Source organism: Xiphophorus couchianus, chromosome 6, assembly GCF_001444195.1.
Source record: "Xiphophorus couchianus chromosome 6, X_couchianus-1.0, whole genome shotgun sequence".
Classification (NCBI taxonomy): Eukaryota; Metazoa; Chordata; class Actinopteri; order Cyprinodontiformes; family Poeciliidae; genus Xiphophorus; species Xiphophorus couchianus.
In genome coordinates this window covers 9,354,138-9,378,603 of record NC_040233.1, presented here as the reverse complement: position 1 = coordinate 9,378,603, position 24,466 = coordinate 9,354,138, and the positions used below count along the sequence as shown (strand labels likewise).

Sequence of the window (24,466 nt, the reverse complement as noted above, 5' to 3'; positions counted from 1 at the left end):
TTTCTTTTGCAATTTTCAGAGGTGATTCTTGCACTAACAGACACAAACACACAGTAAATTATCCCTTTACTGAGTTCCACTTATCTTATATGGTAAAACAAAGTAGCATTTTCTTTTGAAAAAAAAAAGTAAATATTTTAAGAGTATTTTTTACCCAACTAAGACCTAGGGCTCAGTGATATGACCTCAAAATCATTTCACTGTATATTTTCTCAGTAGTTGGTGTAAATTGTGATATCTAAAATTAGGTTCCTGATCTCTGTATTATTGTTTGACCCTATACCGAAGTGTTGAACCATGACTCAGACTGTAAACCCATTTTCAGAGAAGCGGGATAAAAACAAGCCTTACAGCTATCCTCCCACATAATACAACAGTACAAGTGACTTTTAACCACTCCAACTCCAAAACAACGCTTATGCTGCAGTTTGGCTCCTCAGTGTGAAAACAGTAGATTAGCCTGGCAGCTGTGATCTGAAAGACCAACCGAAAACCAACGATGTAGGGACAAATCGCCATCCCCGTGACCAATAAACCAACCAGAGTGTGACTGCCAACAACTGATCAGAGCACAAAATATTCAACTACTAAGCAGAAAAAAAAAAACTAGACAGAATGAACATTTAGTGAACAGTTCTTACTGCAGAGATTTTTGTACCTTCATTTTTTTCTAAAAGCTAGACAATAACTTCTCAACCATAGTCATGCTTTATTTGATGCCCTGATGTCTCTTGATGTCAGCTTCACTCATGCAGCGTTCAATAGTGTCCTTGTAACTTTTAGTCTCTTTTTGTGAGACTGTTAGCTCAACTGTAGCTTCTCAAAGAAAGCTTGATAGCAACAAACTGACCCAATTGTTTAAACTCTATTCCTCCTCAATTGAGAACTTTTTCCCCTTCAAAAATAAGTCCTTTGTGAAATAATATAGCTTTCCTAACCCCTCACCACATTGTCATTCCTGCTGGGGATTTTAATTTGTTTTGTTCAGTTCAGTTTTCTTCATGAGTGAGTAAGTGAGTCCACTAACATGTCATAATTTTTATCTCTGAAAATTCCAACCCCATGTGTTTTATTTTTGGTTTTTGGGTAAGAGGTACAGTACAGGCAAGGTTTTTTGTGTATGCACACAGACAAGAACAATTCAATTTATTATTTAAAGGAAATAGTGCTGCAGTTTTATATTCTTATTACAGTATTAATGCCCAAGGATAAAAAAAAAGTCTTTCACATGCAAATGTGCATTTGTTGGATCATTACCAACACCAAAATAAACAAATTTGATGCCACAAACATTCACTTTAATTAGGGAAACATGTCTTTTAATTCAGAAAAATGTCACATTTTTTGTTTAATCAGAATAACTATCTTGCACTTTTAATAACAATTAATTTGATCAGATTTCTTCTTTAACAAAAAGGTTTATTTTGTTTCACAGGTCAACAGTAATTGGTTAAATGTCAGTCGTGCAAAAGTATGCAGCTTTTGTCTTCCATGCAGCTCATCATTTGGCTTTGAGTCGTGAAAATGCTTGTTTTGTTTTCCTCATAAACAATCCTTTTAAATTGGAAATATTCAGGAGACCTCTTTGCAAGCTGGTGAATCCATTTCAGAGCGTTTATTTTTCTCCATCAACCCAACTCCGGTAAGCCATTCCACGGCAGGTATATGCTGTGAATTGAAATAAGCTTCAAATTTACTAGCTGGACTCATTAAGTGATCAGTTACGGTGAAAGTGCTCACATACACTGCTCCTCTAAGATCCAAATAGTCCAGCCCTGCAGCTAATGGAAGCAAAGTAATCCTTTGCATTATGCATTTCAGATGGGTAACGCGTGAAACTGGAGAAAGAGACGGTACTAGCCGCTGGCTAAGTTCAGAATGTTTATACATATGAAAACTGTAGAGGTCACTGAGAAAATGACATTTGAATTCCTACTGAATAAACAAACACATAGACCTATCTGGAAAATGGCCATAACCCTTGGCATTAGAATAGTTATCATTTTATGCCTTCATGAACAAGTAAAGAAAAATGATATGAATATATTTAGTGGTGTTTGTCACCAGCAATTATTCTTCATTATTTTTGTTTAAGGCTCATTGTTACGCAGCTGGAGGCAGTATTTTTATCTGTTTCATTTTTCATCATAAGCACAAAAACATTTGCATCTCCTTTGGTAACATATACAGATCTTGTGTATCATAAATAACTTTTAATGAAGAATCATTGAGTGTGTGAGCAAAGGATTCTCTTAGTTGGAATGAAACAATCAGTTAAACATGCAATTATTGCTATATAATTCTACAAAATCACCAACTTAGTCTTTTTGCTGAAGCCTTTGTCTGAATATTTACAGAAATGTATAATTTCCTCCTCCGAGTCTTACATATGCTTCAACAGTTTTTCTAATTAGTTTTAATTTCATGCCAGCTTTTCTCACACTTCAATTTAGACTCGTTGACTTTTCACTCAGTAAACAGCTGGATGCCTTTTTTTTGTAGGATAACTGATTTTTTTTCTTTTTCTCTCCCTACAACTGGCATTGAAAAATGTCAAAACCACCATTTTGAAGTGTTTATAGTTACCTTCCACTTGTTTGCAGTGAATGAAAACACCAAGTTGGCCCTGATGAACAAATACAAGGACAACATTATTGCCACGAGCCCATTGGACAGCAATCACCAGCAAAACACCCTGCTACCACACAACACATCTACCAGCCAACGCAAACGTCTCTCCAGCAACACCAGAGGTGAGTCACGTGTTTTCTATAAACCAGGCCAGAAAAATTTTACAGACTGATGATGTCAAGTAAAGATCTGAATACATAGAAGTTCTGTGTATCGTTTTGAAAGAAGTACATTTTGTAATAAAGGTTACAGATTCATAAAAACAACTTTAGTAGTCAAACTAGGGTTGGAAAACGTTTTACTGAAAAGTTAATTGATTTGTTTTCTAACAAATTACGCCTCATGTTACTTTCTTTCTAAAACTTGTCTTGTTAGTGCATTTTATGCAATCTGCAATCTTTGATATATTTTAACCTTAGAGTACCAATGCATTACAAAAGCTTTTCATTTTTTGTAATGAAACATTTTGTAATGTTTTCATTACAAAACATAGTAATTTACCAATAAATAAAGAATTGCTGAAAGCAGGTGAATTTTCAAGACTGTAAATCACAAATATAAAAAAAACTGTTAAACTTGTTTGTTCTTTTGTCGAGTGACAGCACATTTTTTGTTCTTTAACTTAAAATGTAAAATGGTAAATCTTAAAGAAGTCTCCTCATTTTGCTAGACTTGTCCAGTTCACATGGGTGCTGTCATGGACTTTTTTTTAAATCATTACAATTTATTTACTATATACATATTGTTACCTTAATGTAGAATAAATTACATAAATCAAAACATGACAACGTATGTCTAGGATTTAGTACAGTGGCAAAGACATTAAATATGTACTTAAAAATACTGACTCAAAATAAATGTGTAAACATATCAAAATAAATGCTGGGTAATAATTCTGACCTTCATTGTGATGTACAAATTTAACTATAGAAATTTAACTATATTTAACGCAATAATGTTTCTTCTTTTTTTTTTTTGCATTCGTCAGGACAGTACTGTCCAACTCTGTCAAACATATTTTAAACTGTTAGTTTTTCAAGAAACAAACAAATGAACCAAACAAATGTTATATTCATTCAAATGGCTTTCTGTGTCCTGTAGTAGAAATTGAACATCGCTTTTTCTACAAAATGTGGTACCAGTAAGTTGTCTTTCTATTGTAAAGCCTACAAAATGTGAAAGAGTTCATGCACTTAATGGGACCTCTTATAATGACTGAAGGCAAGTGATCGTAGCCATTAAATATCAGTTCCTAGCCTAAAATGTTCATGTCAAATGCTGAATTCATACTTGTTTCTTGAGTTGCTCAGTAATTTCCAAATCATTTTAAGCAGTTCCAGCAGGCATACCATATTCCAAATGTTATTCAAGGTGGGTTATCAAGGATCACAGGCACTTGTTATATACAATATTTATGCCCAAATGGATTGAAATGTTATAACTTTATAGTACTCAAAGGAGTTGATAAGTAATAACCTTGAGATCATTTTGAAAAATGTTGAAATTATAGCATATAATGATATGATTGTCATGCCATTAAATTGATGATTGCTCTCAAAACATTGAAGTGCTAAGGAAATGTTGCATGAATGAAGCGTGAATGTGAAACTTGCCATTTATTTTTTTTATCGTAATTTTATTGCCAATTGTGTTGTACTTGAATTGTTTTCCATCATTATTACTTTGTTGTAACATTCCATCCCTACTCATGCTCACTTCATGCTTTCCAGGCCAATACTTTGTAACCACAGCCAGGGGAACACGCATTAAAGACAACGCTTACATTTGAGGGATAAGTGATATAAGCCATCAATGACTTCAAGTTAGATTTTTGGGTAGCTTAACCTTTACTCGTCATTATAGTGACTTTCTCTTAACCCAAATAAATCCAAACCTTATTGATAAGCAAATGAAAAAGGTCAAAGCATCTTTAGATGGAGTTATTGAAACTGCTGTAATTGTAAGGCAGCTAGAGGTGCAGTTTGTTGCAAACTGCTCCATTCTATTTATTTCACTAGCACTTCAAATAATGTTTTATGCATCATGTCTGACAACAACATGACTATTGGGACTTTTTGGATTTAGAAACCTTTATTTTTTAAATTTTTTGTAATTTATTTATTTGGGTCCAGTTTGGCACAGAACAACGCCAGATTCAGAAGAGACAATTTGTACTAAAACACATTTCAGGTAATACTTCTTAATCAATAATAAAAGGTGAGAAAAAAAGAGTGAAAGCTTGAAAAATACAAAATAGAAAACCACAGTGGGCGCTACTAGCCCCTCCAAATGGCCTTGTTGAAAAATTAAGCCTGCAATGCCCAGAAATCTTCCAGTGTGGTTGGAATTAACTGTAAACAACACTTGTGTTTCCTTTGCCAGTCTGTACAACTTGGTACTAAAAAGAGAAACACATTTTCAGAGACATGGTTGAAGCTGGCATTTGTGATGTATTGAATAAAGAAACATTTAGGTCCAGGCGATCTATCAACAAAATGTTGTCAGCAAATTAGTCCTTTTCTGAACACAACCAAGAAATACAAGACCTTCACATCTTTTTTTAAGAAATAAGCCACTCTTAATGTTTCATAACTCTTTGAAAATATATCTGTTTAAGTTGGTGCCTCTTGACAATATTGGATTTATAGACTTTGAAACTCCTTCTTGCTGGTGCCATGCCTTTCTTAATTACTCTCAATGTCCAGCTCTGACTAAGAAATGTGTTCCAAGCCCAAGCTCAGGCCCAAGATCTAATGTGTAACAAGTAACTACACTATATTTAGAAAAGTGTTAAATTACAAATCTCATTTTCAAGTGTACAGAACTTCACATGAAAGTATGGGCTTCTAATCAGTCTAAGCAATGCGCACATCTAATGGTAGCAAAATCTGGATATTGCTAGCATGAGAAAGCCACACACTTAACAAGCTAACTTGCTGGGAGATCGCTTGAGTTAAGGTGCACTGCAAAAATATTCATGTCCTTACAACTTTAATTTGTGTCAAATTAAAAGCAAAAATATGCACTGTAGTGTATTGTTATGAGACAGATCAACCCAAAGTTCTTGATAATGTGAAGTGGAAAAGGGCCCCTTTACTCTGATACACCTACAAAAAGGAAAGGAAAATCCTGTATAAAGGAGACAGTTGCCTTCAGAAGTTGACTTAGATCTGACTGTAAGGATGCTTTTCTTTAGCTGTGGGTGAATGCATTGCAAGAAAACCTATTAGAGGCTGCAAAGAGCTTGAAGCTACGATGGCGGTTCGCCTTTCAGCAGGACACGACCCTAAGCACACAGCCAGAGCTACAATATAGGGGTTTAGATCAAAACTGAATTTAAAAAATTGATGTTTATAGTCTTCCAGCACTCTTAGAAGGACTGAGTTACCTTGAGCTACTTTGTAAAAAAAAAAAAAAAAAAAAGCAAACATTTAGTCATTGGATATGCAACGCTTCAACAAAAGACTTGCTGTTGTATATGCAGAAAAAAGGTTGTTTACAAGGAAGCAGAGTCTATGCACACCACACTATTCCAACTTGTATTTGAAAGGTATTTTGAAAACAACGTATTCTTATCTTGACATTTCAGTTATTTGCTGTTCTGTGTTGGTCTACCACATAAAATACCAATAAAATACATTTAATTGTCTGTTTTTTGTGTCCAAGGACTTTGGATGCTTTTGCAAAAGAGCGTGAATTAATGAGTGTTACTAATCCTAAGTGACCAGCTGCCTCATCTTTCTCGATACACAATTTATTGTACATTTTATCTATATTCATATGGTGACTCATCAATATTTGTCAGTTAACTGTTGTCTAAAGAACATGCGGGGGTTTTTTTGCATGTCATCAAACCTAGCTCATTGTTACGCTTATTCTTAACATGTATTTGACCTCAGCACTTTTAAAGTTCAACAGAATATGCTTATTCAGCACAGAATTAGTTACCAATAACTAACTAAGGCCATGATTACACGTGTTTTTTTGCAGCAACAAATATGTAAACGCACAGTCAAATCAAATGTGTGTAATTAAACTGATGATTACCTGAACATAATTCAGCGAAGACTAATGAGAAACTAATTGTGGGAAAAATATTTAGTCATGTTATAAAAAGTTAAGATACATTCTTACCACAATCCACATAATCTTGAAAATGATGTCTTTGCAGCCAACCTCCTGCTTAAAAAAACATCCCAGAGATTCTTTGTATGTTTTTTGTAACGCATTTATTACTTTTTCTTTAGCTGTGTCTGTGAGAGCTTCAAGAAGCTCTTTATCTGTGCTGGTGGCTTTGAACCATTCAGTTGACTGACAACAAAGCTCTATCCACAAATAAAAGAAACATTTGCTTTTGATTCATTCAGTTACATTTAGCAAATTTTCACGTTGTGATAGAAGTATGCACAAATAGAATGCAATGAAGTGGGGGAAAAAACTGTTTTCATTAATTATAATTGCTGTATCAGCGATACAGTGTCGTCTTAGTGTTTGAAAGTTCAAGGTTTTGCCATCTATGGTGCTTGGCATGCACACGCCAACACACTGGCACACACACGCCCCCTTTCAGAAATTTTAGTGCTTCCAGATGCAAATTAGATGTCTCCAAAGCCAGCTGCACAGGAATGAGGTTGTCTAAGCAGGAAATTAGATCTGCTTCACGCAGTTTCGAGTTTCTGTTGCTGGGGTTTCCACTCGACAGTTTTCATCTTTCTTTTAAAATATGCACACAGACGCATTGTCGTTCTCAGTGGGCATTTTCTGTTTGTGTGATAGGTGTGTTAAGCACTAAAGCTTTTTCGTTTTGTCTTAGATGCTCCGGCGCTTGTCTTTGCTCCATATGTCAACACTTTTAATGGACTCAAGAGTCACTTCTCAAAATCTCAAGGACCTAAGCTGTCAAATGGGAGAACATGAGTAGGTGATGGAGTAGGCGAGAGAAGTGTGCCCAGACTGTGAATCCCTCATTAGTATTTCATAATTATAAATAAATGCAAGGTATGTCAAATATAGGGATTTCATATGCAGTAATTTAGCCTGATCTGTGTCTTGACACAATGATGAAAATGGAATAGCTTATTCTTTTCTCCTGAGTACAATATTTTTGCAACATTATTGTAAATGTTCACTCAAAAACATGAAAATCAAAATTATTAAATGTTTATCCATGTGTCATCCTTTTTATGTACATTTAAATAATGCAATGTGTAAAAAAAAAAGTCTTTTAAATTGAATTCTGTGAATTTTAGTATGAGCAGACATAAACGAGTGTACTTTTAGGTAAAACCGCTTTATTAAGAATAATCATAGTAACAATAAAGATAATTTGTAATAGGAAAGCAGTTTTATTAAAACCACTTGAATAGCAGTTTAAATGTAGTGGACTGTTTTGTTTCTACACCAAACGAGAATTTTTTATGTCTGCATGTTATTCTCTTATATTCAAGAACTTTCCTCACTTCAGTTATCTCTCCATTCGCCTTTTAGTTATAGTTTTCTCCAAGTTCAGTAAATTCATCCTAATGCTTTTTTTCCTCCATTTAAAAAAAATGCAGATTTCATTCTTATTGCAGGGTTCGACAATAACTTGAAAAAATGCAGAGGACGCCGTTTCCTTCCAGCAAAAGCAGTATCTGAACTGAAAGTGTGCTATGATGAATGCTTGTTTATTAAATCGGTCGAGAGAAACACTGCTGAAACAATGGTGTCACCACAAAAGGCTTTCCTCTTGTGAAGTGAAGCTACGCTAACATCTGTGCTGGTAGATAGTCATGGCTGCCAATAATATTAATGCAGCACATTCATATCTTCAGAGCATATTGTTCTAAAAGCAACAACTTGAAAAGCTGATGAAGCTGCTGTCACGAATAAGCTGTTCAAAGTTTAGCACACTGACATTGCTGCCAACTATTTCCTCCCCCAATTGTTTCGCAGACTTTCTGTTCGTCTAATCAAACGCTGTGTCTTGGTCAGGATTTTTAAGCTCGTGTCATATAGAAACAGAATTATTTTATTTGCAAATCACTTAAATCCCACCGAAGCACTAACATGTATGAAGCTTTATTGAATTTCCTTCTTAACGTTGTGCAAACCAAAAGCACTTGTAAACAACTTTGGATACATGCCCTGTAAACATAACTAATGCTTCAATTAAAACACACTCAAAGAAATGCATTATTAACATTGTTAGTGCAGTGTATACTCTAAGTATAAAGCTGCCTAGTTCTATATATACATAAATATCTTCATGTTAAGTATCATGCAGTGTTAAGTGACACATAGCTTTTCACCATTCATTGCTGATGAATATATTTAGCTCAATTGCTTGAAAGCTAGTTATCCAAATCTAAACTTCTTGTCTTAAGTGCAACATGATAAAGATTGGTGGACGAGGGATGGACAGTACTAGAGCTGTACACTACAGAAGATAAGCTACACTACATGTTGCTTATTTTCCTTTTAGCTTCTTTTTTTTTAAATCCAACATATTTACATAATTACAGTAGTTAACTTTGACAAATATATTAATTCATTTTCATTTTACAGCAGCATAAGTATTTCATTTTGAGTATACAGGAATTCTTTTCCCTGAAATTGAGCGCTGGAAATTATGACCATCATTAATCATATGGCATACAATAAAAAAAACTAATTGAAGTATAATGTTGCAAATTTTTAATCTAGTAGTTTCTTTGCTTTTACTCAACACAATCTAACTCAAAAAATACATAAGTTCCCCAGATCTCATTTTCACCTCATTCACTTTTCAGCCGAGTTTTAGATTTAAAGATGTACAGTTTTAAAATGCTGTGGCAAATGGTAGAATTGAAAACAAAATCAACAAAGTATCTTCGAGATTTAAGTTTTAGATGAGTGTAGAGCATGACATGTACTTGTCTTATTTACATACACAAGACAACATAGGACTCAGAGTTACCGTACTCGTATTACTTATAATTCTGTTTTATTTAAGTTTTTCAATTAAAGCTGCAGTAGGTAACTTTTATTTTAAAAAATGTTTTATATATTTAATGAAACTGTCACTGTCGGGACAGTAGAATATGGAACAGATCATTTGTGGAAAAAAATCAAGCTCGTCTGGCTGCGCCTAGTATTCCTACTGTCATTTGCAGAAATACACTGATCTGCCAGGAGGAATGCCTTAGCATTGTCATTCATGCTTGTGTATGCGCTTCCCCCTGCACAGTGCACAGTCATTCCAGCTGAAGATGACAGGTGTGCTAATGGCAGAGAAGCAATCTAACATTACAGGAAATGCTAACAATTTATTGAGTTTTCCGCAGGCTTCACTGTGGATGGAGAGCTGTAGCGCAGCAATTGGCAAGGGGAAGGGTCCTGTAAGGTGCTCTTGTTAAAATTTTCAGTAAGTCCATGGTTTTCTCAGGACTTTAAGTATTGATTATTAACACATCGGTTGTACGAACTTGTTTTGAACATAATATAGGACCTAGTTTACACTGGCTTTGAAGCAATCTAAAAGGTGCTACCTTAAAACCTCATTTGTCTTGAAAACAATCTGATGGTTGGGCATATCATTTATGAGTGTATCAATAAAAAAAATTCCAATAGTATTCCAACTTACTTTGTAACATAAGAGCATGTCCTGGTATCCTCATATATTCTCTATATTCTGCTTGTGAAAAGTGGAAATAATTTAAATAATTTTTTGATTTAAAGGAACAATTTACTCTAAGTTAAAGTGAGACACTGAGAAGGTTGTCTATATATTTTTTTTAACCAGTGTGTGTCAATATCTCTGTACACCCCAGTTTCTACAGGTGTTTAAACTTCTCTTTCAAGCTTTTCCTTGTATATCATTAGGATCCTAATGTCCATAAACAACACATTGTTTGGTTATATTGGATTTGTCTTTAGTAAAAATCACAGCTTTATGAAAAAATTATTGATCAGATACCAAAATTACTACTGCAGTGCGAGAAGCATCTGCTTTTAATTATGATCCTTTATCTAACTTTTCATGCGATAACCGTAAATGCCATTATACTGAGATTATTGTTGGCTCGGTTTAAATGACACAATATGAAGCTCCACTCAATCACTTCTCTTTCTTTTAACAACTCACAGAGCTGCACATTATTCCAACACAAAATGTTTTTTTTTTTACTTTTGACTGCCATCCCTTACATTTCAGTCACTGAAAAGGTATCTTGCGGACCGAGCTCCCACCAGTCGTCTTTTTTTTTTTTTTTTTTTCCTTTTCATTGGAGGTGTATTTTTGTTTGAATCCAACAGCGGGTTCAACTTTCTTGAACCCAGACGGGGACTCTGGGACGGAGGCAGACAGCGAGCCTCAGCTGGCCTTTTACACTGACCCAAACCGCAGTCGGCGCCGGAGTCGAGGTATGAGAAATGGTAACGCCAACAGCGCGTGGGGCTCTGGGGGTAAGGAGGACTCATACACCCACAGACAATTTATCCCACTGATGGTATTGCCACCGCCACGACGCATGACAAGTAAACTCTGTACATGTAGCCAGTGGATGGTTCTAAATTGGTGTTTACACGTAAATTCGACTCGTACCGGGATTATGTATACATACACAGTAATGTGTAGAGTGCTTGTGAGCATGTAAAATTGATCTCACTGCATCTGCATTCAATCTTGTTGATGGAAATCAAACAAGATCATGAGATCAGAGGTTCCCATTGGGGTGGAAAATGTAATGTTTGTTGCACCTTGCAATATGAAGAGCACTCTGTGTTGAAATAATATTACGGACAAATATTATTTCTAAGGAGGACCCTGTGCAAACTCTGTCAACGTGAAGTGGTGGAGCACGCTTTATCTGTCAGCATGCCTTGTCCTTGCAACTTTGATGTACAGTAATAGGTTGTGGAAGGGAGATGGAGGAAGAAAAAACAAAACAAAACAATCCCCTCAAAATAATAGCTGCTGTCAAAAGGCGTTACAAGCCTTTACAGAGCCTCCAAGCCAATTATCCTCCCGTCATGTGCACAGGTGTCACGTACACAGTGAAGCCTCCGGAAGTGTAGCCAACATCTTTAATTAGAACAAGATGGTAGCAATGATGCCCCAACTGTGTTGTTTACATCCAGAGGAAAGACTGATTTGTGAGGCATGATGAAATTATTCCTTGTCATTTCCTGCTCACATATACAATATAAAACATTTTCCGAAAATAGCTACATTTATATGGAGACTGATTTTATTTATTTATTTTATTTTTTTAACATTTTAAAAACTGAAGAATAATCTTTGGGCAGAATGCCAGAAGATAAAAGAGCAAAACAAAAGGTTCAGCAAAGTGAGATGATCCCTGTATCCCATTTCTGGATAAGTTACTTGATTACATCAACTGGTTTGGAGCAAAATACAAAAGGTCAGCGTTCCATTTGGCCTTTGTTTAAAACCTAGCCTCGGGTAGCATCTGAAAGAACAAGCTCTGCTAAAGTAATTTAAAAGTGACAATTTAATCTTGAATTTTTGGCGTTAGTGTAAAAGTAACTGCTTTGGACAAAGTTTGAGTACCTATATTCAAGGTCATTATGTGGTTTTTGTTGTGTGTATGGGCGTAGGTGGGGGTGTGCGTGTGGATGAATGCATACCTCCTGTGGGTATGCGGTCACGTTTACCACTTTTCTGTGTTGCACTCTGGAGTAAAGGAGATAAGGGAAGCATTTTACTCTGACAAAAAAGGGGAGCACAGGAAAGAGGGTCGGTTGCAAAGCAACCTCTAAGCTGTTTTTTTTAAAAATATTATTTTGGTGTGTGTTTCTATTTTCCTCACACATCCCAGCATGGATGTTAAAAACCCTTCAAAGGTAAACCTTAGGTCTATACCACCGAGCCCAGTCTAAAGCTCCCAAAGGCGTGATGATTTTTTTGATCCAAAGGTCCTTTTTATGGGAGCTAAGCCCATTTTTGTGCGGTGGGTAGAGGCCAGTTTGTAAAGTAACTTATGTGAGTAGCGTGTGTGTATTTGTGTGTGACTGTTTGCCTTTATGTTTATGTTACCAAAAGGTTGCCAGAAAAACACAAGTGACTGCTTCTCATATACGTTTTGTTTATTGTTCCCATCTCCTTTCTCTCTTTCCATTCCATTTGTTCCCAACAGCAGGTTCCCCGCGGAGTCCTATCAATAAGACCACCCTGACTCTGATCAGTGTCATCAGCTGCGTGATTGGCCTGGTTTACTCCTCTCACCTCGCCTGCAGCCTCTCAGTCCGAGTAATCTTACATGTGCCGGAGCACCTCATAGCTGACGGTAAGGCTTTACACCAGTCTAAGATTGTCGATGCAGCCTTTCTTAACAAACTCCCAAGGAAGCTTAAAGCCCTGGGGGGCTGAGCTGGTATTTTTCTGCCGCTCTCCAGGGAGCTCAGCTCTCTATATCTCTCAAACCAAGTGCCAGCGCTTTGTTGGGGAGCTGCTGATTTGCTTTGCTCTCAAAGACAAAGGTAAATGCCAGGTCGACCACTTTTTCTTTTGGTTCCCTATGCTGCGCCACATGACTGATGTACTCGCGAAGCAAAACGGTTCATTTAGGCAAGAGGGCATTGACCATCCACAGAGATCTCCTCATCACTGTTCGGTCTTTTACTTTTTTACACAGTCCCTTGAAAGAGACACCAAAAACTTCTTCACCTTTTATACATTGTTAGATAGCTAATACTCAGTGAGATTGAAAGGAGAACACCTTTCAACATTAATTTTAAAGCCTCACAACAGATTTTCAGAGGGATTTAGGTCTATTCTTTGACTGGATCTGCACCATAAAACAAATATACTATGATCTCAACCACTGCAGCTGCATGTTTAGGTGGATGTCTTGCTGGAAGTTGAGCCTCCACCAACAAGTCTCATGTCTTGCAGGCTCCAACAGGTTTTCTGCTTGGATTTAGCTCCATCAATCTTACCACGAAATCTGACCAACTTCCTGTCTCTGTCAAAGAGAAGCATCCCCAATGCCCAATACTGCCACCAGCATGTTTCACAGTGCCGTAGGCATGTTGAAGGTGATGTGATGTACATCAGCACACATTGCCTTTTGTGACCATTATATTTTGGTCTCATATGACCAGCACACTTTCTTGCACATTCTTGCCATATACCCTAAATAGCTTGCACTTCTTGTGAACTTTATTCACCAGTGGCTTACTTTTTACCACTTAGCTTGAAATTCTGGATTTGTGGAGTGCGTGATGAATAGTTGTTCTGACCACAGATTCCTCCGCCTACGCTGTGAATCTCTAGCAGCTTCTGCAGAGATATGCCGGACACCTTGACTTTTTCTCTGATAAATAATTTCATTGTGAAGCTTGTCATGTCTTTGTGTATCTGCAGATAATAGATTGAATTGTCTTTGAGAGTTTCAAAGCTTATATGTTTTTTTCACCAATTTCTGCTTTAAACTTCTCAAAACCTTTTTCTTCTAACCTCCAGTGATTAAATTTAGACACTTTCTAATAGTAATATGTTGATTTTAAAAGGCAATAATTTTCATATAATTGTATTTAGGGATATTAACTAGTTTTAATGGAATAGACTAAAAAAACCTGACGATATTAAAAAGAAAAGAGGTGCGAGTACTTTTGCAAAGTAATCTAGATGTAAAGTAAGACCTTCAGAAAATGAAAAAGTTTCCATATTCTGGTTCCTGTAAGCCTATTGGCATTTTTTTAGCTGTCACAGGAGTGAGTTGCTGGTCAGGATATATTATAGACTGACTACGCTTGCTCATCTATCATCTGCAGGTTTGATTTGATTCGGTGTACTGCAGCTTTCCTTGTGGTATACACTTGCTTGCCAGGGGGTGTTATTAAAATTCTTGGAGGCATCCAAGGAGCGAACTTTGAAAAGGGAGATGAAAGATAGCGATTGTGCGCATTGAATTACAAAACTGGGATCGATTTAGAATGTTTCTATAAATGTCTCCACAATCTCATCAGACCTGATTTCATGTCACGGTGAATCAGACAAAAATTTGGATTCAACCACTGGGGAAAGAAGCTATTAATGCCAACAGCTGCGCAAGTTTCTGCCTTCAGATTCACTGAAGAAAACCACAGAAATGTAGAGTCACTCTTCTCTCTTCATATTTCATTTCAGAGAAATGTATTATGTCACTTTTTTTTGAGTTCACAGAACAACAACATGTACTTCTTAATACATTTTTAAAAAGTACTAGGGGATCCTTTCTTGGGTAAGGCAAGTTCAAAATGAACAACAGTGTCAGATATAGAAACCTTTATTAAGTATCTCAACCTTTTGGACTGAGGAGATACAATGGACAGGGTGAATGGTTTTGCCAACCACAAAATGAGAAAATTCAAGTTTTGAGTTGAAAAACAGACTAGACAGAAAATAAACACAAAATTGCAGGGACTCAACAAAGGGTTTTACAGATGGAAAGGAAACCTATCAACGATAGACTTAACCACCAGAATGTTATAGTAGTTTTAAAAATGTAAAGCCACTTTATTTACATCAAACTTTTTAAAATGTCATTGTTGCATAAAAAATGCTTCACCCAGATAATGTATTCTATAGCATGTATTCTGTATCTTTTCATGTGACAAAGCACATGAAGAGATATGAGTTTGTTCAACAATATGATATCTGCCTGCCCACCTTAAATAGCTGGACAGGCAGTAATTTAAGGTGGTGCTCCTATTGGAACAGAAATGAATAGATGCTCAGTGGATAAAATGGTTTGATAATATATTCTACCAGCACCAGCCAGGATCTCAAGAATGAACATTGGAAATTCAGCCCCAAGAAAGGTGTTTCTGTTAGTTCTTTGGCTTTATTAAGGTAATTTTTTCAGAAAAAAACAACTAATTTACTCAGTAACATTATAATTTATTTAAGCTTTTTGCTATGAACTCATTAGTATTCATTATCAGAAATGATGTTACACCTTGTGTGTTCATGTTTCAGTGTTTCTGGGTTATAAATACTCCTGCCTTGTTGTGTTTTTCAACAGTCCCTTATGCTCCATAACAGACAAAAGGCTGACAGAAAAAAAGCAACATTTTGTTATTTATTTAGCTTTGTGCCTACTGAAGCATATTGTTACTTGTCTATTGAGCTCAGGTGTTCTCTCAGTATTTTATGCTAAGCAGATTATTTAAGGTTTAAATAATCTGCATGTACACAAGTTACAGCAGACTTAACATGTACACAAGTTAAGATAATTTATGAAATGCTTGAGAAACATTCTTTGACTATATTTTACATTTTTGGGGGGGATCAGTAAATCTATGACTTTATATGACTGACATAATATCATCCTGTCTAGATTGGTGGCTCCTGGCTTGTTTTCTGGTTAAATGAGTCAGTTTCTGGTTAAAAAAAGTAATCAAAATAGGATTGGATCCATCTCTTCTTTTAATTACCTGTTAGTTTTTTTTGTTTTGTTTTTTTTTAAAGATATTTCTTACTAAGATGGCTTTTAAACTTATTTAAAACAAAACAAAGTTAGCATTTTAAAAATGGTAAAACAATACACTTTCTGCTACCAATATGTTGGCATTGTTTTACAGTACATTTGTCTTCAGGGTGTTAAAAATATGGAAGAGCAGGAGGAGAGGTGCTCACATCAGTATTGAGCCCCCTTAAGCCTCGAGCAATAGCAGCATAACTAAGTGGATCAGCCTCAGGCTGTCTCGAGAGTTATTTAAAGTACTGTGATAACAAGATATTATAATATTCCATAGAAGTGACTAGTAAATTAACATTATTATTTGTGTGTAGCAATAAGATTACAATATTTACACCATATTAAGAAGACAAAAGATTGCTTCTTGAGTTTTAGTGGTGAATGAGAAATGGTTAAAAACATAACTCCACATTGTCTGCTGAGGTAATACTGTAAAAGCAGTATCTATGTGTATTCCCCAGACAATCTAGGCTCTTACTTTAATGCTGACTTTTTCAAAGGATTGCCAACATTTTTAAATCCAGCATGTTCCATACATGGAACATGTTGAAAAGTAACAAAACAATGCATGTGTTTTGTACGCCATTCGTTTTAAATTTCTTTCATTTCCTATGTTATTTCAAGTTTATGAGACTTGCAAACGAAATGATCTTACAATATAATACAGCGTTTGACATGTAATCACAGAAAGGAACATTCTGGTTTCTTGAAAGATTTTCAGTGATTTTATTTTTGTTGCTTTTTTTTCTGCTTTTCGGTTGCCAGCATCTCAGCCATTGTCCTCTGTAGATCATGTAATATGTGAGCTGCACTAATAGAATAATTTGTACTGACATAAACACAGGTTTCTTACTCATTTACTCATGCCAGTCTACTTGGTTTTAAACAGTGCATGCAACCTCACCTCTGAAGAATAAAATTTAGCAGAAAAAATTCACTTCTTCCATCTCAGACTCCATTGGAAATCAAGACGATAAATTAGCTTCCAATAATAATTTCAAATAACTCAATATCCTTCTGTCTCTTGTTAAGCATACATACATTATGTCAGAATGGTTGTTTCTTTTTCCTACTGTGCTGCACAACAATTTCCCGTTGGGGATAATAAAGAAGATTGATTGATTGATTGACTGACTGATTAAATGTATTTACATAAAAAATTAATGTGTTAATTATAACATTTGTCATCTGCTTAGCAGTGTTAGTCATTTATCCATTTTATTTCTCATTCCTATTATGAAGTCTTCCAGCCAAGGCTAAAGAAAACACTGAGCCTTGCTCATTTATTAAACTTTTCATATAATTCAAGTTACAACAATTGTAGTTCAGAATTTGCAGTTATTTGCATATTTTTTTACTGACTTTGTTTTTGCTTTTTCGATACACCTACTATGTTATTAAATTTGTAAATCTGTTTGCAGTTTGTGATGATTATTCTAATCTTATATTTATATCGGTTTTTGTTATAAGCAGAAATATCCAAAGTTGTGCCCTGATTATGTGTTTTTAAGCATCTGTAAGTTTTGAACTTAACTATTAATCTGTGCTCAACAGTTGCAATCAAATTTCCTTGAAAAATGTCCAGGATAGGGTGACATAATTTCTAGTGATTTTACAGCTTTTGTTGGCCAATTATGCTGACACTAAATATACTGATACTAAATGTATGGCTACTGTAATTCATCAGCATTTATTAGCAAAAACAGGGGGCTGATTCATTGCTTTATTTCAAAGCAGATCTAATCAGACTGACGGTCAAGTCGTAAATGAGTAGTTAATGACTACTATATCAGGAGAATGAGGCTTTGTGAAGGAAAGTGCTCAAAGGTATTTGGTAATGGCACAGTTATTCAATACAACGTGTTTAAAACAAAACTGTAGGCGCATAAAAAGCATTGTGGAATTAAGGCTCCTATAAAAAATATACTTGCAATCTAATGTCTGTCTGGGTTTGGTTAATGACATTATCACAATCGCAAATAAAATGCATGTGGTTTGTGATCTCATAAAACGACAATGATGGCCATAATTTAAATGTAGCCAACATCAGTCTCCCACTACAATGTGCCAGTGGACATAACCGCAGCTTGAAGAGAACCTGCAAAGCTTGGAGAGCTGGGATTTCTCCTTAAATATGGTTTTAGATTTTGTTGTAGCTCTTTTCTGGTTGATATAATTGATGCAACAACCACTCAATGTCAAAAATGTATTTGAACCTAAGACTAGATTGGGCGGCCTAATAATATAAATATATATGACTTTGGAATTGTGATGATTTTATTTGTAATGGTTGCTTTTCCAAGAGGCATAAAGAAAATATCAACAATCTCTTCTTCATCCTGTTTTGATGGGTTTATTTGTTGCATCTTTTCATTCTGTCATGAGGTCCTCACTTTTCTCTAGTCTTCCAACTTATTTTTCTTCAGTGTGCCCTTGTGTTTCATACTTGTATTTGCTCCATTGTCTTCAGGTTCGAGGTTCATTCTCCTCCAGGGGAGCCAGTTGGATGCTTCAGATTGGCTCAACCCAGCCCAGATCTTGTTATACTACCAGCAGAATGCCAGTGGACCTTGGGTCAACGAGCTGTGTGGTCGACGCCTACTGGATCCTTGTGAGCACCAGTGTGACCCAGAGACAGGTTAGTCCAGAGTGCGACATCAGCGTTAGCTTTGTTCTGTACCGGAAACGTTACCATGGAAACCTTGAGAATTTCTTATTGCCCTTTGTAAGTACCATCACAACCACATTTTTGTGAACATAGTGGGAATGTCGTTATATCTGAGACCAACCTGAATGTGCAGTGAGACTCACGAGAGCACGTACAGTATGTCTATGTGAACAAATAATAATTTGTTGTGCAGGAGTTTAACCACATTCTTGCTCACTCAATAGAAAGTCTGCTTCTGGAGAAAAACAAAACCTTTTGAGCAAGACAGTTTGTTTTATGTCTTCAATTTATTGTATACAAATGTTTTTTGAATAGCATAATAATTATTGATTTGATATGTAAGGGGTGCGCTTTTTCAACACCTTTGTCTATGATACCATATATAGTGTACAATATGACAGACATTTGAATTTAGTCAGAGGCCAGTGGTTCCCATCCTTGTTTTCATTGGAGCACCCTTTTCATATCTACATAATTGAGTGTACATGGATTCACTTATATGGTGGAATGATTAATTGCAAAACACTGAAATTAAAATTTGTTTTTCGAACAGTATCAGCTTGTTAACAGACTAGTTCATCATAACTTGACATAATTGACAAAGTGCAATAACCATGTTTCCTTTAGTAGCAGAGCTGTTAGTCTGTTGAAAAAAAAGAAAAAAACAACAAAAACAACTTTCTCCCCAAGCATGCAGCAAATTCAGAGAATTAAACTCACACACGGAGCTGTCAGACGTTTAATCTGCCTTGTTGTCCCCCACGAGACCATTTGTGAACTCTGTGCTTTGGTTTGTAAATGTTTTTTTCAGAATACCGCATTTGTTTCTTGGTTTTATTGTAAGGAGTGAACATGTCTGCAGGGATTATCGTTTCATCAAAAATGTACATGTAGTTTATGCTAAATCATACCAGTACTTTTGTAATACTTTTATAAAACACGTGGAAAAGCAGTTTTACTGGAGTAACAGTTGAATTTGATACAGTAAACATTTAAATCTAGGCCAGAGCTCTTGAGCTCCTCCTTCAGGTTCGACGTCCTGCAGCCTTTAGATGCGTCTCTACATCAACACACCTAAGTCAAATAATTAGGCCACTAGTAAGAAGTGTAGATAACTTACATACTGAGAGAATTCAATCATTTGAGTCAGGTTTGATGGACCAGGGAAACATCTAAAGGTTGCAGGACACATACTTGAACACCGGCCCTTAAGTAATGAATTTGAAGAACCCTGATCTACACTTTTATTTGCTGACATAAATTTGTCAATGGTGGCAGGTCTTTTTTGAAAACCATGAAGTGATATACTTTGAATTGCAATGAACTTTAAAGTAAAGTTGAAACCATACAATAATTTCCCCTTTTCAGAGTCTCTCTGCACACAAGGTTTTAAGAAGTGTTACTGTAAGTATAATGAAGTAGCTAATGGATTCTCAAGGTAAAATCTATCCCATGTTATTTTAACCAAGGATGCTCTTATTTCACGACCGACTGCCAACAGATAAAAAGAAAATATTAGAATACCTTTAAATGCTCATCAAGGTCAGTTTTTTCATTCAGCTGTACTACAATATGCTTTTATGCATTGTAGCATTGTGCTTTTATACAGCTGTATACTGTAAAAGGTTTACAACTCTTAACAGTTGCAGAATATAGAAGAAAGATCCTAGAAACAGCTTTATGTGGGCTTAACATTTAGCAAGAGTGCTTGTCTTCAGCACCATTACAGTGAACTAGCTACTACTTCTAACTTCCTGTTTCTCGTTGGAATAGTTAGTGAATTACTGCCACGGTTATAAGTTCATACAGGCGAACGTGGAGTCGACTTTGCCACCAAAATAAAATGCAGTATATGCTGAAAACTGAGTTCTCTTGAACAGCAAGTTACCAATATGGAAACAAACATTACTCTTTTCACGGTGAATCTTTTCTGGAGACATTAGAACAAAATAAGAGTTGTTAAGTTTTTTTTTCTTTATGTTTTAATTGTATCATTTTTATCACTTTTTTGTTTTTTGGCTGTCTTTATTTACCCTTATTTTAATTGGTTGATATTTGAGCTATATTTGCTGCTAGATTCTGCTCAGTTAAAATGCAGATTTTTACAAAAGTAACAATTAAATTTCAAAAAACAACTTTTTTTTTCCAGTGTGAAAGTTTTAAAAAAACTACACTTATAAACTACAGTTAGATGACTGATAAATGAGATTGAGTGGCATAAGTAGACTTGATGGCATGCCTGAAATATGATGAATAGCATGTGAACTATGAGGAGAAGCAGCAGCATGTCAATAAGCTGTGATTGATGGGACATCAGAAGATATTTTGTGGGAAACGAAAACAACACTGAAAGTGAAAAATAAAGTGACAAGCAGTCAAGGGCAATACGCTTATAGTCTTAACAAGGGTCCAATTTATGGGCAGCAAACACAAACCTAGACACAGAAAACAATGTAATTGAAGTAAACTAGTTTCCACTCTAGTCTTTGACAAGGCCAAGCCAAATTCCTACCATTCTCCACCATGTCACAGTTCACATACAGTATTTAATAAGAGCCATGTGTAGCAAATGTACATATATATTTATTAAAACAGAAAACTGGAACATTTGTTGTTTCACAAGCTCCTCACCTTTCTTTATGTATTTATATTCCCAGTTCAGAGGCACCAAAAAGCAAAGCCTGTAAAGCAGAATAAGAAAATATTTTATTATTAATTCAAAATATGTCTGCCTTAAAAAAATCTTTCTTTGAATTCTTAAATTACCGATTGTTTATAGTAGCTACTGTGGAAGAATAGTTCACAATTTACATTCTGGTACTGTTCAGGTGCTACAGCGAGTCCTACTTTGTTAGTTATTTATGTCAGTTTAGACTTTTTTTCATCTCTATTTTTGTTAGTTCGATAAGCAACAGTTTCGAAGTGAGGTGTTGAAAATTGCACATTTTCTATTTCTGTGGAGGTGTGGAGAGTAAAATTCGGTCCTTGCAAAAAAACAAAAAACAAAACCTTTTTCTCTCGCTTATAAAAATAGTCCTGGCTTTGAGTTAAACAACAAAATCTTTACAGCACAAAAAACATTCTTTAAGCTTTTGGGTTGATGATTATTAGGACTTTTGTTATGTGCTTCAAAGCCTGATTATACAGTGTTCAAGTTCTTTGTCATTTTTTTAGTATTGAGTGCTGTTTAACTTTAATAAATGATTTTATAGTGCAGTAAAAGTAACTACCTTTCATTAGTAATATTTAGTGTGATTGTCTCCTGGCCAGCATTCACATTCTGTTCTTTATCTTGACAGTAACACATATTTCATCCCAAACAACCCTTTCTTTGTCCAAATATATTTCGGACTCTACATGTATAGTCTTCAATAAACTAAAGTCTTGCTCTGACTATTGATGTTTTTTAAGAAGTAGTTTGCTGTAGTGCTTGGCTGCTGCTGGCATGTTTACTCTTTGTTTCTTTTTGAGATTCTTTGATAATTTGCTTTGTTGAATATTTTAGCATGGTTCTTGATAAGGGTAGACAAAACTCACAAATAACATTTTTGTGTTGCTTCATAAACTTGATACTTTTCTTTGGAAGCCATGCAATTTATGAACTAGTGCGCTCACTAGTTAGAAGCAGGCAAACAGTTTCTTGTTGAAGGTGAATTTTATTGTGAAAGGTCAAAAAAGTCCTTTATTAGTTTGATTAGTAGGGAACCTGATGCAATACATGGAATCAGACAAGAGCATATCTAATTGTTCTTCATTGGATGGAAAATTTTTGGGGGGGAAACTGAAATTAGGATTTTTATAACAGCTTCAGGTATGTATTCGCTATAAATAATAACAGACAGGCATGTTGTTTATACCTGACTCTGTACATTGCTTCAGTGTTTTGGCTTGAGTTGGATTTAGAAAGTCATGAAATGTGGGAAACATTACTCCAAGAAAATGTGATACATTTCAATTTTACATGATTTCTTGGAAGGGGTTTGGTAGTGTATCACTCAGAAAATTGATATAGAAAAAGATTTTCAGCTTAGGGCGGAGGAAATGTCATTGCATTTGGAGTCTTTCCTGAATTTTTCCAGCACATAGAAACCTACACAGCCCTCACTTCTTCACATCATACATGAATCAGATACATAGTCTGTTTGGGAATACTCCAGTTTTGCAATTCTCCTGTGAGAATGGACAAAATATGAAGTTTAGTCTGAATAATTAGAAGGCTGCTGTAATTTAGCTCTAATAATCACTTAGTGATCACTTACACATAAAGTCACAATGAGCATCTGGGTTCATTTTAATGAAGAAACCTTGAGTGCTTTCATTAATAGATACTACCCACAGCACCGACAGACCATTTGCTGCAGCCAGCTCCCAGCACACTCCTCTACATTACAAACACTTGCTAAGCAGTTTTCCAAGCACTATGCTCGGTAGCCCCATTTGTTGACATTATTTCCAGCCTAAAATGAGTTCGGCAATGCCTCTTTAGATATCCACAAAACATTGTTTGTTTAGCTTATGAAACAGACACAAAACTGTTTTTTATGCAAATTTGAATTCAGTGAACACAGTTCTATATTTTTGCCCATTTTTTGTCACATCCCCAAAACCTCAGTAGACCTATTTGTAATGTTTAAACTTAAATTGTAGATTGTCCCCTTTACATTGTTTAAAACAGTGGTTCCCAAAGTGTGGGGCACGCCCCCTAGAGGGAGCGCAATGCCATTGCAGGGGGGCGCAGGAAGCGGTATGGATGAATAAAAAAAAAACTGTTACACTGAAGTATTTCACTGTAAAGATGGTTTGTAGTTTGTTTTGTTGCAACCTGAAGTGTGAAATAAACTTGAGTGGAGTTTGAAAACTAAATATGTGTATAGGTTTATGTTTGGTTGAACGATGTGTGTGCCCAGTTGATTTTTTTTTCTTTCTTTTTTGGGGGGGATTTTATTGTAATCCATATGGGGGCCCAGAAAATCTTTGGGAACCACTGGTTTAAAACATGCATGGAAATATGTAAAAGCATGTGAAGGCTTCAAGAAGATTGTAAAGATGGCTTAAATGGAGTCCTTCTTTTGCTGCTGGAGATACAGATGAAAACAGAGATGGGTTGTGACATATCAGTGCTACTCGTGCACAACATTAAAAGAGGCAGCAGATGCTTCAGTGCATGCTCTCTCCCTTCTTGCAGAACTCTAAACCTGGGTGCTTTGGGCACTGATGTTCACAGGCTCTTTACACCATATTTCTTTACTCTCTCTGTCTGCTCTGGAGCCCATGCGACAGTTCTAAAAAAGTACACATGGACACTTTGTGTCTTTGGAGACACGTGTTATCACATCATCCTATTCTGACTAAATTAATGTGACTGCATAATGGATCAATTTGCGTACATCTGCTTGATGAGCTGAATAATTTTGTGCCCAAGTGACACAATGGCTAATGAAGAAACACAGACTTGTGGCACAGTTGTTGGTTCCCACATGAGTGTGTGAGTTCAAGGATTTTTTATCTGCACGTTTTTCCAGGCTTGACTGACCTAAATATGACATGCACTTTATAAGGTGGAACATAGAATAAAAAAATAAGAGAAAAAAGTGTTAATCCCAAAGTGTGGCTACGTTTTTGTTTTTTTTTTAGCCGCAGCACCACAATTCTCATTGTTGTCTTGCTAAAATTGCCACTGGTATTAAACTTTATTCTCAAGCTTATGTCCAGCTCTATTGCA

General features: G+C 35.7%; 1 protein-coding gene across 6 annotated transcripts in view; it reads left to right on the top strand.

Moving 5' to 3' along the window:
* astn1 (astrotactin 1) overlaps positions 1-24,466 on the top strand; it is a 348,102-nt gene that overhangs the window by 83,744 nt on the left and 239,892 nt on the right. For 2 of the 6 annotated variants that reach the window (XM_028020860.1, XM_028020859.1), the window contains exons 5-8: positions 2,604-2,753; positions 10,906-11,055; positions 12,750-12,899; positions 18,547-18,714. In XM_028020860.1, the coding sequence (XP_027876661.1) occupies positions 2,604-2,753; positions 10,906-11,055; positions 12,750-12,899; positions 18,547-18,714 (618 nt within the window). The remainder of the gene's footprint in view (positions 1-2,603; positions 2,754-10,905; positions 11,056-12,749; positions 12,900-18,546; positions 18,715-24,466) is intronic. The other 4 variants (XM_028020862.1, XM_028020861.1, XM_028020864.1 and 1 more) reach the window with 4 other exon arrangements.